The sequence below is a fragment of the Mauremys reevesii genome, linkage group 10, assembly GCF_016161935.1.
Source record: "Mauremys reevesii isolate NIE-2019 linkage group 10, ASM1616193v1, whole genome shotgun sequence".
In the NCBI taxonomy this organism is placed as follows: Eukaryota; Metazoa; Chordata; order Testudines; family Geoemydidae; genus Mauremys; species Mauremys reevesii.
The window spans coordinates 83,778,672-83,794,687 of NC_052632.1; the positions used below are offsets into that span (position 1 = coordinate 83,778,672).

Here is a 16,016-nt window from a genome sequence, read left to right on the forward strand (position 1 = left end):
TTTCCTCCTAGGATAGCAGCAGACTGCACACAGCACCGGAAGCGGGCTCCCTAACCTGAGCAGGGAGTGCTGGGGAGGCAGGCAGTGTACCCAGCCTCTAGGAGCAACAGACAGTGATCAAGGCGTGCCAGGAGACTGAGTGGCACTGATGGGCTGCCCTTTTTGGGAGGCTGGGAACCCGCACAGAGGGCCTTGGAGAGGTGGAAACCACAGCTTGTGCCCAGCCCCCCTCTAGAAAACAGTTTTGTTTATTTTTTTGAGAATTAAGTGATTTCATGTTTGCAGGGAGCAATATCAGGCTGACACTCCACGTACGTTTAGTGTAGAGCAGCGGTCCTCAAACTTCATTGCACCGCAGCCCCCTTCTGACAACACAAATTACTGCACGCCCCCAGAAGGGGGGCTGAAGCCTGAACCCACTCGAGCTCTGCTATCCTGGGGGGCCAAAGCCGAAGACCAAGGGCTTCATCCCCAGGCAGGATGCTTGTAACCTGAGCCCCACAGCCCAGGGTAGAGCCCTCAGGTTTGGCCTTTGGCCCTGGGCCCCAGCAAGTCTAAGCCAGCTCTAGCAACCCCATTAAAATGGGGTCATGACCCACAGTTTGAGAACTGCTGGTGTAGTGTTGCCATGCTCAAAGCCTGGGGCATGGGGCATGATCTTCTCATTTCCCCAGCAAAGAGAACACTAGCAGAGTCACCTTTACAAATAACCCGAGAGCTGCTGGCTGCACTCCGCTTCTCCAGGCTTTCTCCATCTGCTCTCGGCTTAGCTTTCTGAGTTAAAAAACAAAACAAAACTAAGTGTTGCTCTCTTCCCCTGCAGGGGGGTTCTCGACTCGACCCTTTGTAAGAAGCGTCCAGCGTCAGAGTTTGTCTTCTAGATCCTCTGTCACCAGCCCTCTGGCAGTAAATGAAAATGGGATTCGGCCATCCTGGTCGCTGTCTGCGAAGCTGCAGATGCGCTCCAACTCTCCTTCACGCTTCTCTGGAGACTCTCCTGTGCGCGCTTCTGCCTCGACACTGGAGAAGATCGGGGAGGCTGCTGATGATAAAGTGTCCACCTCCTGCTTTGGTAGCTTAAGGAACCTCTCCAGTAGTTACCCAGAACCAAGTGACAGCAGCAGCAGGCGAGAACATAGGACAGTGGGCAGAGCCCCTCTGGCTGTCATGGAAGGGATGTTCAGAGAGGAATCTGCTGCAAGGAAATCAAATTCTGCTTTCATGGACCCATATGGGAAAAGCTTGGTGCAAGCAGACAGGAGCCATCTGGCTCTGGACCCTTTTGATAACAACAATCAAATTGCTTTTGTGGATCAGAGTGACTCTGTGGAGAGCTCTCCAGTCAAAGAGGTGAAAGCCCCCAGTGGGACAGGGCTGCTCTCCGAGAAGGCAGATGGCATCCCCAAGAAGGCTCCCAGCTCCAAAGGCATTTCTGAGCCAGATAAAAATTTGAGGAAAGGAAGGACAGTCTTGTCTAGCCAAGAATCCCCAATTTCTCACCCGTCTCCTGCCTCTGCCCCTCCCTTAAAGACCTCTCAGAAGGTTTCCCGTTCTAGAAGCAAGACAGATTCTTCCAGGGCCAGTGGGCGACATGCATCTCCTGCTTCTGGCCAGGCTAGAAAGGAATCTGGCACCAAACTCCAGGAAAGCCAGGCTGTGTCATTGACTCAACAGAAACACAAGTCAGTTTCTTCCCCATCCTCCACAGCTGCTAAGAAAACCACTTCGGGGTCAGTGACACGGGGGCCCTCTGCTGGGAAAAGCAGGACTTCAGACCGAAGCCTCAGCAGGGAGGGCTCCAAGGTAAGCCTTGGCTCGGATAAGACCAGTGTCACTTCCAGCTCAAGAACTAGCTCTCCTCGGATAAGCCAGCCTAGAAGCGAGAGCAGAGCAATGGACAGCAAGCATGTGCGGAGCTCCTCAATGGCCAGCCTGAGGTCCCCAAGCATCAGCATGCGTTCGGGTTTAAAGAGGGACAGCAAGTCGGAAGATAAAGGGCTGTCTTTCTTCAAATCAGCCCTGAGGCAGAAGGAGACCCGGCGGTCGGCTGATCTTGGAAAGACGACAATGCTGTCAAAAAAGACTGCAGGTGGCTCCTCCAAGCCAGGCAGTAAAAATGTGGCAGAAGACAAGTCAGAGAAGAGCAGCCTCCCACCAGCCTCTCTCACAAACCCCAGCATTGCTGTGAAAGAGAAGCTTGCCCTGAAAGATGCCACACCCAGCAAACATTCTCTGCTGTCCAGCCGCAAATCCAAGTCTTCCCAGCTAGACCCCGGAGCGCAGTCTCCTTCCAGTGACAAACAGTCTGCTGACAAGTCACTGAAAAAGTTACCTTCCAGCATGCACATGTCTGCACGGCCTTCTCCGAAACCTCAGTGAGATGCTGCAATCCAGGTGTTTTTCTTTCTTCTGCTGAGAGCTAATTTATTCTGAATTCTTGTTGGTTTTTTTGTTCATGTGCCTAATGTGTGTTTGAGGAGAACTTAACTGCAAATTGGTAAAGCGCCTTTTGATTCTGCCATCAAACCAAATAGCCACAGCTGGCCAGCACTGATACCAAGTGAAGTCCAGCTGGAGTCATAGAACATGAACGCAGCTGTCCCATAGCACTTGTACAGAAGTCTCTTTATAGAAAAATGCAACAACTTTCTTCAGACAGCAGGTTTGAAACCTGTGACCCAGTTATACTGTAATTAGCGTGCTTTATAGAACTGTCAACTAATATTCCATTGGTTTGTCTAAGCAGGTGCCATCTGTGGTGATGGGTGGCCTGGTTCTTGGCTGCAGAAGATGCTAAGGGACCTGTGAAAAAGAGAGAGACTGCCGCTTCTTTGTGTTCTCCCCAGCCCCCCATTTTCCAAGCTTTTTAAAGGGCAATATCTCAACACTAATGTTGTTTCTCAGGTATATACTCAGCCAGTATAGGAGGGTTAGCATTAGTGGCTGGACAGCTCCAATAGGTACTCCCATGTATGTGTGTGCAGAACAGGTTTCATATTTTCATTCCAACAGGCTTAATTATTTTTATAAAATATAACTTGCATTTTGTTGCCATATCTGGAGACTCTACTGTCTGCTCCAGCTTCCTTCTTCCTTTGAGGTGTTACACTACGCAACAGAGAAAATGACTAGTCACTAGCTATGAAATGTCCAAGGTGAAAGATTATTATAATGCCTAGAAAGACAGCTGGAATTCTTAAGTCTTGAATAATAGTGAAGCTGGTAGGACCCTTATGGTTAAACCCCTGAGAAGCATTTTCTAACACACATGCTCAGATGCTTAATTGGCATCTCTCTATCTGCAGGAGACGTGAATAGATGTGCCACATGTTCTGTGCTCCCTTTTTGCATTTTCTGAGTGTGTTTCAACGCACCTCTGTGGGGTTGTATTTTGACCAATAGTGTAGTCCCACATTCTTCTCTTCATTCTACATTTCTAATGCTTGCTGACAGGTCCAGCTGCAACAGTGTCTTACAAGACACGTCTGGTTTCTGATCAGACGAGGAATTCTGTCAGGGTTAAAACACTACATCGGCAACACCTTTGCACACACTGCCTCTCTGAAAGGTGGCTTCTCTTCCCCCAAGTCCTTTGATACACACGTGGCATTGTCTGTTTTTATTCCATGAGCTGCTGCTGCTGAATTGCATTCTCATTTTAAGAAAACAACAAACTGTGTCCTTCATGTATGGAATCATGTTTTGTGATAAATGGTGTATGATAGCTCAGTTGTACGGTGTGCACAAATGATCTCCAGTTTACATTATTATGCACATTCATTCTTTGCCTGTCACATGAACACTTCTTGCTCTGTGAGCTTAGTGTGTGGACAGACCTATTTATTAACCTTTCCTGCTCAGTATTACAGTAACAAATGACCCTGGAACAAATAGTTATTGTTAAATATCTGGTTCAATCTCCTCTCTTGAACCTGTTGGGGAAGTTGCTCACAGGTCACTGATTGTGGCTGCTCCTTGGTCACTTACACTTAGCTCATTTGCAACAAGCTGTTGAGAGATTTACTTTCAGGGTAGCTTCAACTGGTAACACAAGACTTGCATATATGGCCTCAGACGTGATTGTGCATACCACAAAGCTCTGTGTAACCACACCATCCAGTCCAGACCATACCCTCTGCAGGACAAGCATTCTTCATCCCCACAAGCAGTGATAGTAGCCTGTAATGCCTCTCTCTACTCTGCCTGACCTTCCATGTCGTGGATTATGTCTTAAAACCCAAACATGGCCATTTTCTCCATTCATTCCTGTTCCTATATCACACTTAGTGGAGCAAAAAGCGGGCAAGAGGCATAGAAAATTGATCTTAATTTGTGAAGCTGGATTGTTTTGTTTCTTGTTTCCTGAACAGGCAGGCGTTACTGGGCATATTCCTCTAGTCATAAATTTCTACCTAAAACTTCTGATATTGAAGCATTACTTTAAGGCTTTGTCAACATGGTTTGCGCTCTCAAGACATCTCCTAAGTTGCAACAGTGCTAACATGGTCTGACCTCTTACTATAGACTGGGCCTAGTTTGCCACCTCATTGTGCAAAGTGATCATATGGAATAGCTTCCCTCTCCTGTGCACTCGTTCATTGAGCAATTCCTGTATTACATACAGCTGAAAGTTGGTTTAGGGTTTCCAAGTGGTAGCTTTACTTCTTGTGTTCACTGCCTTATTGAAGCAAATCTGCAGCAATGACTTTGAGATTGTGTCGTAGACCAATGCTAATCCAGTGTGCTTGTACCATGTGGTGAGCTTGCTATGTAGACATAGGCTGCAGTACCAAAATGGGAGCAAGAAGTTTATTGTTGCCAAATAGTCTAATAGTTAAGATAAAAAACAGCCAAACTGCCCCTTTATGGTAGGTAACCCCAATCGGGGCCTGCTGATAATCCCTCCTTGGGAATTCCTACTAGCTCCAAAATCATCTCTCTCCTTCTGCAAACTGTCCAATGTGAGTTGGTACCAGCACCTTTGAAAATGGGAACTATGATACACAGGACCCTTGCGTCTGGTCAATCCCACCCGTCGGAAGTTTTTAGAATATCACCCTCTTCCCATTAATTTTTGTCTCGGGGAAGAGTGTAATAACGAAATCTCTCCTTAAAGTGAGTGATGTGCTGTTCTCCTGTGACAGACTGCCTGCACTTGAGAGATATTTTTGAGTAGGCAGGCTGAGCCATACAGCAAATCACTTCAGTTTATATAGGGCAGTGGATTTCTGTTGGTGGTCTCAGAAAGTGGCTAAAAGATGATGGCCGTGACTCTTAACAGTAACTAGAACTGGAGCTGTGTCTTTATGGGCAGATGAAACACGAACACAAAACTATCTGGAAAGCATCACGATTGTTGGCTGCTTTTCTGTGCATCCTCTGCCCTCGGGTTCTATTGATATCGATAGAATGTGAAATTCCGGGAATATGTGATGCTTGGCCTGGTGGTGGCGGCTCTAGAAAAGAACCCCCCTGAATACAAATCTAAGCCAAGCATCTGTCCTGTTAGCCCTGAATGAACCAGTTATGGGGAGTGGATTTTTCTAGGGCCGTCTGCACGATTTTGGAGGCTTCCCAGTGAGATAATTTGGGGAGGAGGGACATCATCTCAATCTCGTTCCCTCACTTCCCCATCACTCTGCTTTCTCTCCTGTCTACAAGATGAGAGGAAGGGGAAGCAGCTGGTGTGTGCTGTTCAGCACAACAGTTCGACCCTAAATTAGGGGTAACCCCAGGACAGGGTCCCTTTAGCCGTGAGTTTTGGAAGTCCTAAAAGCCAGGTCTGGCAGGGATTTATGTCTTAGTCCGTAAAGGTCTTGGACTGCCCTGAAGCAGTTACCTGTACCTGGTTTACAGTAACTTCATTTAGCTTTGGCTCCCAGAGCAGCTCATACCTGATGTGGAGATGCAACCTGGGGGGATGGCAGGACCCGGGATGCCATTCTGATCTCATGGGTTTGTATGCTGGGTCCTGTAGGCTTCATGTCTGCAGCTCTGAATTAGACAAGTGGCTGTAATCCTGCTCCATTTTATTAGTCAGGCGCAGCCTTTGGGCTTCTGTTGAATTGCCAGTGTAGCCTTTAGTGGGGCCGAGCCTGGTCTCCAGCTTGTTTAGCTCACAGGTGAGATCCTGCAAGACCAGAGACTGATGAACTAGAAGAGAAAGTTACAGTACTAGATGTAAGAGTCCTTTGAGTAGGGAATTCCAGTGCTAGCCCTGTCTTTGAAGTTCCAGCAGAGCCACACAATCCTCGGAGGATAAGGGAGAGAGTTAGTCATCTGAAGGGCTTAATAGATGGTTATAACCATCTGTGGGTGGGCCTGGTGTAAATTAATTCATTTCTTGAAGTGTGGCAATTAAAATGTCTTTAGTTACTCGCTTCTAATCCTGATTGCAGAAGAGCTGAGCCTTCATTCCATAGCTAGACTCTTGCTAGAGCCATTTGAAGAAATTATTTTCACCCTTCTGGGCAAGGTTTTTTGGGAAGTATTTAGTAGTATGTGAACTAGAAGTACATTTTCAATTAAATGTGTTTATAGAGGCACTTTGTATTTTGTATTACTTGCATTTGATAGACAAACTGGTGCCTCCAATTCTTTGTAAGTGTGATAGGTGTCTCTCACTTTGGATGGATGTGCAAACTTTTAACCCTTTCAAACTTAGGCGATCTGTATAGCTAAGTCAAAAAAGACATGCTTTAGATAGAAAATTAACAGCTCAATTACAGTACGTTTAGCTCACTGCAAGTTCTCTGGTCTCTACACGCAGAGCTGTCTCCTTGTCACAACAGAAATTTAAGCATGACCAACCATTTTTTCTAAGAAACGAAGACAGTTTTTGCATGGCAATTCTTGCTGTATCCTGACTGCATGCACTTATTAACTATGCAAGCATTAATATAAACTATAGATTGCACTGTCAGTATCACAAGCTACTAGGTAGACTCTGGAGCTCTGTTTTTGAATCTGTAATTTTATTTCCCAATACAGCTACAACTCAGCACAGAAAGTATCAAGCACCAGAGAAGAGCATGTATCATATTTCTTGCTTTATTTGCACATCTTTTATTCTCTTTACTTTGCAGAATGTTGGATTACTGACAAGACCGCAGTGTAGAGTAAAGTCAGAAAGGAATCGGAAGTGTTGAAATGAGAACAAACTGGTTTTCTCTATATATTTTTTTAAAACTGGAATAGCCTGACTCTGTTATGTTCTGTATGTAGCCTGCCACTTTCTATATGGTTTTAATGACACATTCTGTACATCATGTTGAGAGACAAGGAGGCAGGGGCGGCTCCAGGCCCCAGCATGCCAAGCACGTGCTTGGGGCGGCACGCCGCAGGGGCGCTCTGCTGGCGCTGCGAGGGCGGCAGGCAGGCGGCCTTCGGCGGCTTGCCTGCAGAGGGTCCGCTGGTCCCGCGGCTTCGGCGGACCTCCCGCAGGCGTGCGGCCGAAGGCAGCCTGCCTGCTGTGCTTGGGGCGGCAAAATGCCTAGAGCCGCCCCTGCAAGGAGGTCACCTGTAGCAGTGTTGACAATCTAAAAAAGCTTTTGTAGAATTTCAGTGCTGTCTAAGGGAATGGTTACCAGCCATTGGCATGTTGCCTACGTTGGCACAGCAGGCTTTAGTGACTGGGACCGTAGGTTCCTCCCTGAATGATGAGCTTTTGTCCTAGGCCCTGCTGTTCACTGGCTGTCTACACTCCACTGCGTTCCCCATGCTATGACCACCTGGAGCTTGGCTTTCTCCAGGCCTCAGTCTTGTGCAAGTGCAGACTCCACAGTGGGGAGAGTGTGCACGGCCTAATGGGAGCATCATGGGGTTGGCTGAGGTCTTAGCTTGGTACAGTTGCCTGAGGAGATTGACAACAGCTGGTCTAAGGGACTGTGCCCTCTTAATTCAAAGATGGGTTTCAAGACTTCTTGAGGGATTGGGCATTTTATTACGGAAAATTAAAGAGCCACAATGAAACATGTTTATAATTTTTCTGGAAAACTGAATGTGACCCCGATAGGAGATATTCCCTCTCATACAGGCATCTTTTCCATAGGCAACAATCCAGTCAGTCGCTGGTCACATCTAGGACATACTTATCACCCCTACTTCTTTGTGGCATCTGTTCCAGGACCCTTTTTTCTCAGTTGGACAGCAGTTATAAAGAACGTTTGTTTTGAAATGACATTCCAAATCATTTTACTGTAATCCTCTTTATCTTTGCTGTCATTTGCCTACTAATCTGAAATAATTTGGCAGTATCTCATGTTATCTGTGGAGGCAACTGAAATTTAGTTTTAATCTGTGGTGAGATGAAAGTACTACATGGTTTTCTTAATAAAAGCACCACAAAACATTTGCTACCATTGGAGCTTTATTTTGCAGAATAAAGGTAAAATGAAAATTCCTACAGTACCTTTCAGGTTTTTCAAAGCTTAGCGGGGTTTTTAAAAAAGCCACTAACATCCAGTATACCTGCAAATAGTGTTTAAATGGCACAGATTAAAACTAGGTGCAAACATACATTCTATTCCACTCTTCAGGCCCTGCAGCACAAACACTTTTCAAGAAAGCTTGTGTTAGGATGCAGCATTTGTGCAATGCAATATGGAAATGTTTCTAGGTGCTATACAGCCTTGGGAGTATTGAACACCAGGGGATATAGGCTACACATGGCTAGAACACTTCCTTGTGGCCTTCAGAGTATACAGGTTTGCTCACCAACTGTGCCTCACCATTGGTTAAAATTGAATTTTAAGTCCCGTTACAAATGCAGTTTCTCTTCTGGTCACCAAATTTCAGATTTTACACTGGAATATCTACAGTTCTAAAAGCTGCATGTCATATCACTGTACACTGATACTGGGCAGTGGGGATCACCCCACCTTTGATACTCTTCTGTATTTTAATGTTTTTGAACTGTACAGTAATCTGGAAAGCAGGCTGTCTTTACTTGGGGTTGAACATTGTACCATAAAAACTTTTAAATTATTTGAGGACAAGTGCATGAGACTGTGATGCCTTTTATTATTTATTTGTATGTTTTATTATTCAAGGTGTATGCACTTTTAATATGCAGAATTTATATTTTTATGTTAAAAGATCATTTTCTTTCAGAAAGAAGAGCTTTGAATACGAGGAATTGGAATTAAGTGGGAAAATGTAATAAAATACAATAAATTTATTACCATGCATCTTGGCTGCATGAGCTTTCTTCAGGGTGAGGGGTTGGTGCCTGCTACCCAAGGCACGTGGTTCGGATTCACCCCATAAACCTGCCCCTTTTTCATCTCGGCACTACTTTCCATTTTTCCCTTTCTCCACTTCGCTCCACCTTGGCCACAGACTAGCTTCCCCCTTTGGGGTATCTCTGCCATTTCTGGGTTGGCCTCCCTTCCTGCACGCACCCCCATGCTCAAACCCTTTCCCGAACCTGGTCTGACACCACGTCTCTCCTTCAGGCCAGGCCCAGGGACGCACATGAAGGTGGCACTGTCATGCTGTGGCCACTCACCTCCAATCAGGCCCCTGGCTTCACCGGGCATTCCTTCTCCCTCCTCTGTTCGCATGCTACTGCCTGGATTTGTGAGCTCTTCTGGAAGGGCCTCTAGAGTAGGACGACTACATGCATAGAGCGCAGTGTCTAGCGTACAGGTGGTGGACAAAGCCTTTACTCCTGACATCTCAGTTTAGTGACTGAGGGGGTTTGTCTCTTGTCCCTGTGAGCAAATGACAAGAGATGAGCCAGATCCAAAGGCACTTTTTACAGTTAGATGAGATTTTACAACGGTCAAACTGCATGTTTCCTGTCTTGCTGGCGAGTAGCGTAGAATCTCCTTCGTGGCCACTAGATGGCACAACCATCCTGTGTTATTCCTGATGGGGAGGCAAGTTTCAGAAACTCATCTGGAGGCGTCTCAGGCCTGCAGACTCATCGAGGAGTGAAATGTTTCGATGCCTTGGGCTCGATGGGTTTATATACCACTGAGGTGGGATTTTCATGGAATTGGTTCTCCAAGGTGCAATGCAGACCTCAAGGGAGTGAATGTCTGTGATTCCGGTGTTTGCTCAGAGCCCCTTGTTGGATGCACGACAAATCCTACCTGACTTCAGTGCCTCCTGCCCGAGGCCCCTCTCCTCAGGGTCCCTTCCTACTCAGCTTTGAAAAGTGTCAGCAACTAAACCAGGGCTTCAACCAGTCCCTCCCAGAAATCCACCCTAGTCCAGCTCAGCTCAGCTCTGCTTGGGCCCAGGGTGGCACAGTAGGTTGGTAAGGCAGTGCTGAGAACTTCAGGCAACCCAGGCCGCTCCCTGGCCCTGAATCGCTTTGCCACGTGCCCTTCAGCAAAGATAGAAAGATCCAGTGCGTCATCTTCAATGTCCGTTTACCCTTGCAGGGCAAGGGAGACAACCTGGGAAAACAAATGGTTCCGTTGCTGCAGAGGACAAGAGTGATCTAGAACATACTTTACACCTATTTAATTCCATCTCCTGACAGACTGTGGGGCGGAGCGCGCGCTCAGTAAAAGACACAACACCGCAACTCTTCCTCAAAGGGCTGGGAAGCCTTCCACTTCAGTTCTGTAGCAGAAGCAGGTAAGACCAGACATGGTTCCTGTTTGCGAAGGTTAAGGAGAAGCAGACCCCTTGCCCCATCCCACTGTTTTTTTCGGGCCTCCTCTCTCGGACACTCGGAATGTTGGATGTTCTGGTTCTTGTGCTGCCGCTGGCGGCTGCTGTATTGGACTGGAATCCCCTCGTGATGCCCTGGGGAGGGGAGACCCCAAACAGGCAGGAGCCCCTTTACTTTGGTGAGTGGTGAACTGGGGGGAGCAGGCTGGCAGTCTGAATCGCTCTCAGATTCCTGTTTGGCTCCCTTGGGAGGATTCCTTCAGCCCTTCATGTGTCTGCCATCCCCCCAGGCTGGCATCTGGGGACGATCCCCTTATGCAGAGTGCAGGCTCCTCTCAAGCAGCCTTACTGTCAAGCTCCCTAGTGCGATGGGAAGGCTTGGGCCTCTGCTTAGCAAAAGCAGCTAGTTCAATTCTCCTGCAGCCATTTGCTTCTGCCTCTCCAGGAGGAACTGCGAAGTCCTACAGCAGCTGCTGCTCCCATCTTCTCTGTGATTCTCACTGGAGGGAGCTGGGAGGCTTCCCATTCAGCTCTTGTCTGACTCCTGCATCTTGCTCCTGTTTGCCTTTTGTTTTCATACTGGTTTAGGCAGAACTCTCCTCAGATCTCCTGTGCTGGAGCAGTTATTGAAATGCAACATGCAACTTCCCTATGTACATTTCGATATTCTATTAGTCTTTTTTAATGGCCCCTTATTGAACGGAGGCTTAAACTGTGTAAGACTGATAGTAATAGAACATTTAATTGTGTGCTTGTCTAGCTCTGTCCTAATTAAATATTGTTTTTCATTTGGTAGGTTATGCAGTGATGGTTTTCCCCCTGTCAGTGATGAGAACACGTGAGCTCTCCTGGAATGTAGATGAGTTGCTGATTTATTCTGTGCTGTCAGAATAGGGATGTACAGTAGTTCTCCAGCTCCATTGCTCGGCTTGGTCCAGACTGTGCTGGTGAACGTGCTGGAGGGGAGGGCTCCAGCCTGGTTTGGGGGCTGGAGGAGAAGGGATTGGAGAAATCTCCAGTTCTGATGGCTGATTACAGCTCCAGCCAGCTGTTTGCTCATGACTAATTCTGATGTCAATGAACTCTCCAGGCTGTGGTCGGGCAGACTGGGAGCTGACTCTCGTTGTCGTGGCTAAGTATGTACGGCTCCCAGGAGCCGCTGGGCTGCTTGAACCGGAAGCACAGTGACAGTCTGTGTCCCTATGTTCACCCTTTCTACAAAACTATAATGGATTTTGTACAAACAATGCCTTGTGAGGTATCATTCGACAACCCATATTCCACTGAACATTATTGTCCTGGTAAAATGTGTGGCAACATTGTATGTAAAATTATAAGATTCTCCTCTATAAGACATGTTCCAAGTCTGTGGAAACCACTTCAAACAAGTTCCCCAGAGACAAAAGGCTAGCCAACATTGGAGCCAGGTGTCGTCAACATCAGATGGACAGTCACCTGGTTAAGTGGCCATTCTTTGGCAGGAAAAAGAGTGTGAGCAAGAAATTTATATTTTGGCCAAGGACCAGCTGGAAGTTGTCGTCCCCACAGACGTCCTGTCCCCTGAACCCCAGCTGGAGATGATTTTCCAAAGGAAAATAGACGTATAAGGAAAGAGGAACAGAGGCCCCCAAATCTTCTCTCCCTTCATCTCTCCTCACAGCATCAACAACACTTGAAAGACAAAGGAAGCATCATTGGACTGGGGAGGGATCCTGGTTGAAAGATTCAGCCAGTCAGACTGCAAAAGCATGTGGCGAGAGAGACATTTTGCTTTGAATTCACTTAGCTTGTTAAGTATTTGTTTTACCTTTTATTTCTTTGTAGCCAGTTCTGACTTTTAGGCCTCATTACTTGTAGTCACTTAAAAGATATCATCTGTAGTTAAGCAGCATGAGCTTTCGTGGGTGAATACCCACTTCTTCTGCTTGCATCCGAAGAAGTGGGTATTCACTCACGAAAGCTCATGCTGCAAAACATCTGTTAGTCTATAAGGTGCCACAGGATTCTTTGCTGCTTCTACAGAACCAGACTAACACGGCTACCCCTCTGATATCTGTAGTTAATAAAATTGTTTTAGTGTTTTATCTAAACCAGTGTGTTTGGTTGAAGGGTTTGAGAACCTCCACTGGAGATAACGGGTTGTGCGAATCATTTCCTGTTAATGAAGTGATGGACTTTCCATGAGCTTGCATTGTCCAGAGAAGGAGAGAGCTGGGCAGTACAGGATGCACATTTCTGGGGACAAGTCTGGGACTGGGAATTTGCTGGTGTCGCTTGGTTATATAATTCAGGAGTGACTGGCTGTCGCACTCTTGCAGGATAGCTGGGAGTAATGTAGATGCTGGAGGCTGGGTGTGAGGATGCCAGGAGTGGTAAGGCTCACAGCGAAGCAGTGTAAAAGGCACCCCAGGTTGGAGAACTGAGGGGACACAGAATGGACCATTGAACAGCTGTACTTAGGGTAATGTCCATGTATGGCTCCCAGGAGCAGCTGGGCTGCCTGGACCGGAAGGGCAGGTTAAGGATGGAATGGTGACTGCTGAGCCCAGTGCGGAGCTAAGTACCCTGATCTCAGCAGGTCCTCTAGCAAGAAATGCCATCCCTGAGCACCAAGGCTGGGAGCAACCAAAGATGGACCAAGAGCCTGACTCCATCTTTCTTTCTAAAACCTCATGACTGGGTCTGACTTGCGCTTCGTGGACACGTAGGGCTGCTGAGACTGGTGCAGTGCCTCTGCTGGCGGGGCTCAGGCTGCCGTTCCAGGGCCAGTGGAACCGCCGTCGGGGGATGGGGAGACACGCCTCATACATGTAACCTCTGAGTAGGCGGGTGCCTCTCCTCGATTGTCTGGGGAGGGATAGCTCAGTGGTTTGAGCATTGGCCTGTTAAACCCAGGGTTGTGAGTTCAATCCTTGAGGGGGCCACTTAGGGATCTGGGGCAAAATCAGCACTTGGTCCTGCTAGTGAAGGCAGGGGGCTGGACTCGATGACCCTTTGGGGTCCCTTCCAGTTCTAGGAGATGGGTATATCTCCATTATTAAATTTCTTCTGGCCCCTTGTCCCCAGGGGTCAGAGGCTCCTGTCTCATCTGCCACGTTCTGCTCTGTGAGTTTATCCTGGCTTCTGCATGCGTTGGGAGGGATGCCCTGTCTCTGGGGAACACGGCTTGAAAGAGGAAGTGGAACCACTGCTGCCTCCCTTCCCTTCCTATGGAGACTCCTGGTGCAGCAGGGTGAGGAGCTAGACACCTGCTGGTGGTTAAAAGTGGACTCCTCTCCAGATCTGTCACGGGGACTCCAGCTCCCTCCCAGCTGCGATAGGAGCCGGAGCTAAACCTGCTTCTGGAGGCTGCTGAGCTTAATATTCCTTCCCTTGTTGAGGCCTTTTCCTGCCTCCGGGCCTGTGTACCTGTACAAATAGGTGCAGTTTGTGCCCATCAGTGCAGTGTGAATGGCATAGTTCTGAAATGAATGGCAGCACCTCTGACTCGGCACGTATGAGGCCAGCCATTAAGGGGGAACAAGACTCAGCCATTTACTAGGGGGTTTATCTGTGTGTCCCCAGCTTCCAGTGTCTTGGAGGCCTCTGGAAACTTCATAACAAAATCAAGAGGCATTTGCCACGTTATCTGGAGAGGCTCACGGCCGAGAGTGCCAACCTCAGGGCACAAACCCCAAATTGGTTGTGTTCTACGCTTAACTTTCACAACCAAGTAACAAGTGTGAATTCCTCAAGCACTAGAATGGCCTTGCCATGGAGTCAGACAGTCCCCTTGGGCACTCCAGTCTGTCTTGCCACCCAAGTGAGCCTGTCTTTGTGGTAGATGGTCCCTTGGAATATTGTTCTGATATTATATGTAGGCTACTCCCAGTCCCAAAGGACCAGTTACTTGCCCCAAATCAATTACACCTCAGATCTCTCACTAGAGTCAACATTTGTAGCCAGACCTGAAGTAAACTAATTAAAGATTTATTAACTAAGGAAAAGAAATGTTACTTAGAAGGTTAAAGCAGGTAAACGTATGTATACACACAGGTGAGTTAGTCTTGGGTTTCACAAGATAATAGAAGCTGCTCTAATATGCAAGATGTCTGTCCTTTAGGGCTAAGGTCCCTTGCTTAAGATTATAAATATCACTCTCTCTCCAAATTCCAAACGGCACCGTAGTCATGTTTATTCTAGTCAGGGATTTTTATTCCCTTCCTCTGGAGTTCAAACTCATGGAACAAGTGTCTGTGCCTGTCTCCTCTTCATGGTGTGTGTGTGGACAATCAACAGTCTTTGGCCTTTGTTTCACAACGGCTCGTTTGGTTTCAGTGGGCCCTGGTATGCAGGACAAGCACTTCACAATAATTCATGCTGCTTTCCTGTTCGGTGAGCTACACAGGGATAGAGGTTTGCAATGCAAACACTCAGTGTAACTTTAGACCATGGGCTGCAGATATTATAAGCGAGATCAATACATGCAGCATCCCACAAGCATTTCATGTACTCTAAACTAGGGCTGTCAAGCGATTTAAAAAAAAATTAATCACGCCATTAATCGCGCTGTTAATAATAGAATACCATTTATTTAAATAGTTTTTGATGTTTTCTACATTTTTCAAATATTGATTTCAATTACAACACAATACAAAATGTACAGTGCTCACTTTATATTAATTTTTTATTTTAAGTATTTGTACTGTAAAAAACCCAAAGAAATAGTATTTTTCAATTCACCTAATGCAAGTACTGTAGTGCAATCTTTATCATGAAAGTTGAACTTAAAAATGTGGAATTATGTACAAAAAACCTGCATTCAAAAATAAAACAATGTAAAATTTTAGAGCCTGTAAGTCCACTCAGTCCTACTTCTTGTTCAGCCAATCGCTCAGACAAACAAGTTCACATTTTCAGGAGATAATGCTGCCCACTTCTTGTTTACAATGTCACCTGAAAGTGAGAAGAGGTGTTCGCATGGCACTGTTGTAGCCGGCGTCGCAAGATATTTACATGCCAGACCCACTAAAGATTCATATGTCCCTTCATGCTTCAGCCACCATTCCAGAGGACATGCAACTACGCTGATGATGGGTTCTGCTCAAATACGATCCAAAGCAGTGCGGGCTGATGCATGTTCATTTTCAGCAACTAAGTCAGATGTCACCAGCAGAAGGTTGATTTTCTTTTTTGGTAGTTCGGGTTCTGTAGTTTCTTCATTGGAGTGTTGCTCTTAAGACTTCTGAAAGCATGCTCCACACCTTGTCCCTCTCAGATTTTTGAAGGCACTTCAGATTTTTAACCCTTGGGGTGAGTGCTGTAGCTATCCTTAGAAATCTCACATTGGTACCTTCTTTGTGTTTTGTGAAATCTGCAGTGAAAATGTTCTTAAAATGAACAATGTGCTG

General features: G+C 46.8%; 1 protein-coding gene across 3 annotated transcripts in view; it reads left to right on the forward strand.

Annotated features, from left to right (window-relative positions):
- The window catches only part of USP31 (ubiquitin specific peptidase 31), a 67,475-nt gene extending 55,093 nt beyond the window's left edge, over positions 1-12,382 (forward strand). For 2 of the 3 annotated variants that reach the window (XM_039491628.1, XM_039491629.1), the window contains exon 16: positions 824-7,363. In XM_039491628.1, the coding sequence (XP_039347562.1) occupies positions 824-2,379 (1,556 nt within the window). In that variant the 3' untranslated portion in view covers positions 2,380-7,363. Of the gene's footprint in view, positions 1-823; positions 7,364-10,391; positions 10,591-11,422 lie in introns of those variants that run through there. The other variant, XR_005585495.1, reaches the window with a different exon arrangement.
- The last annotated feature ends 3,634 nt before the right edge of the window (positions 12,383-16,016 follow it).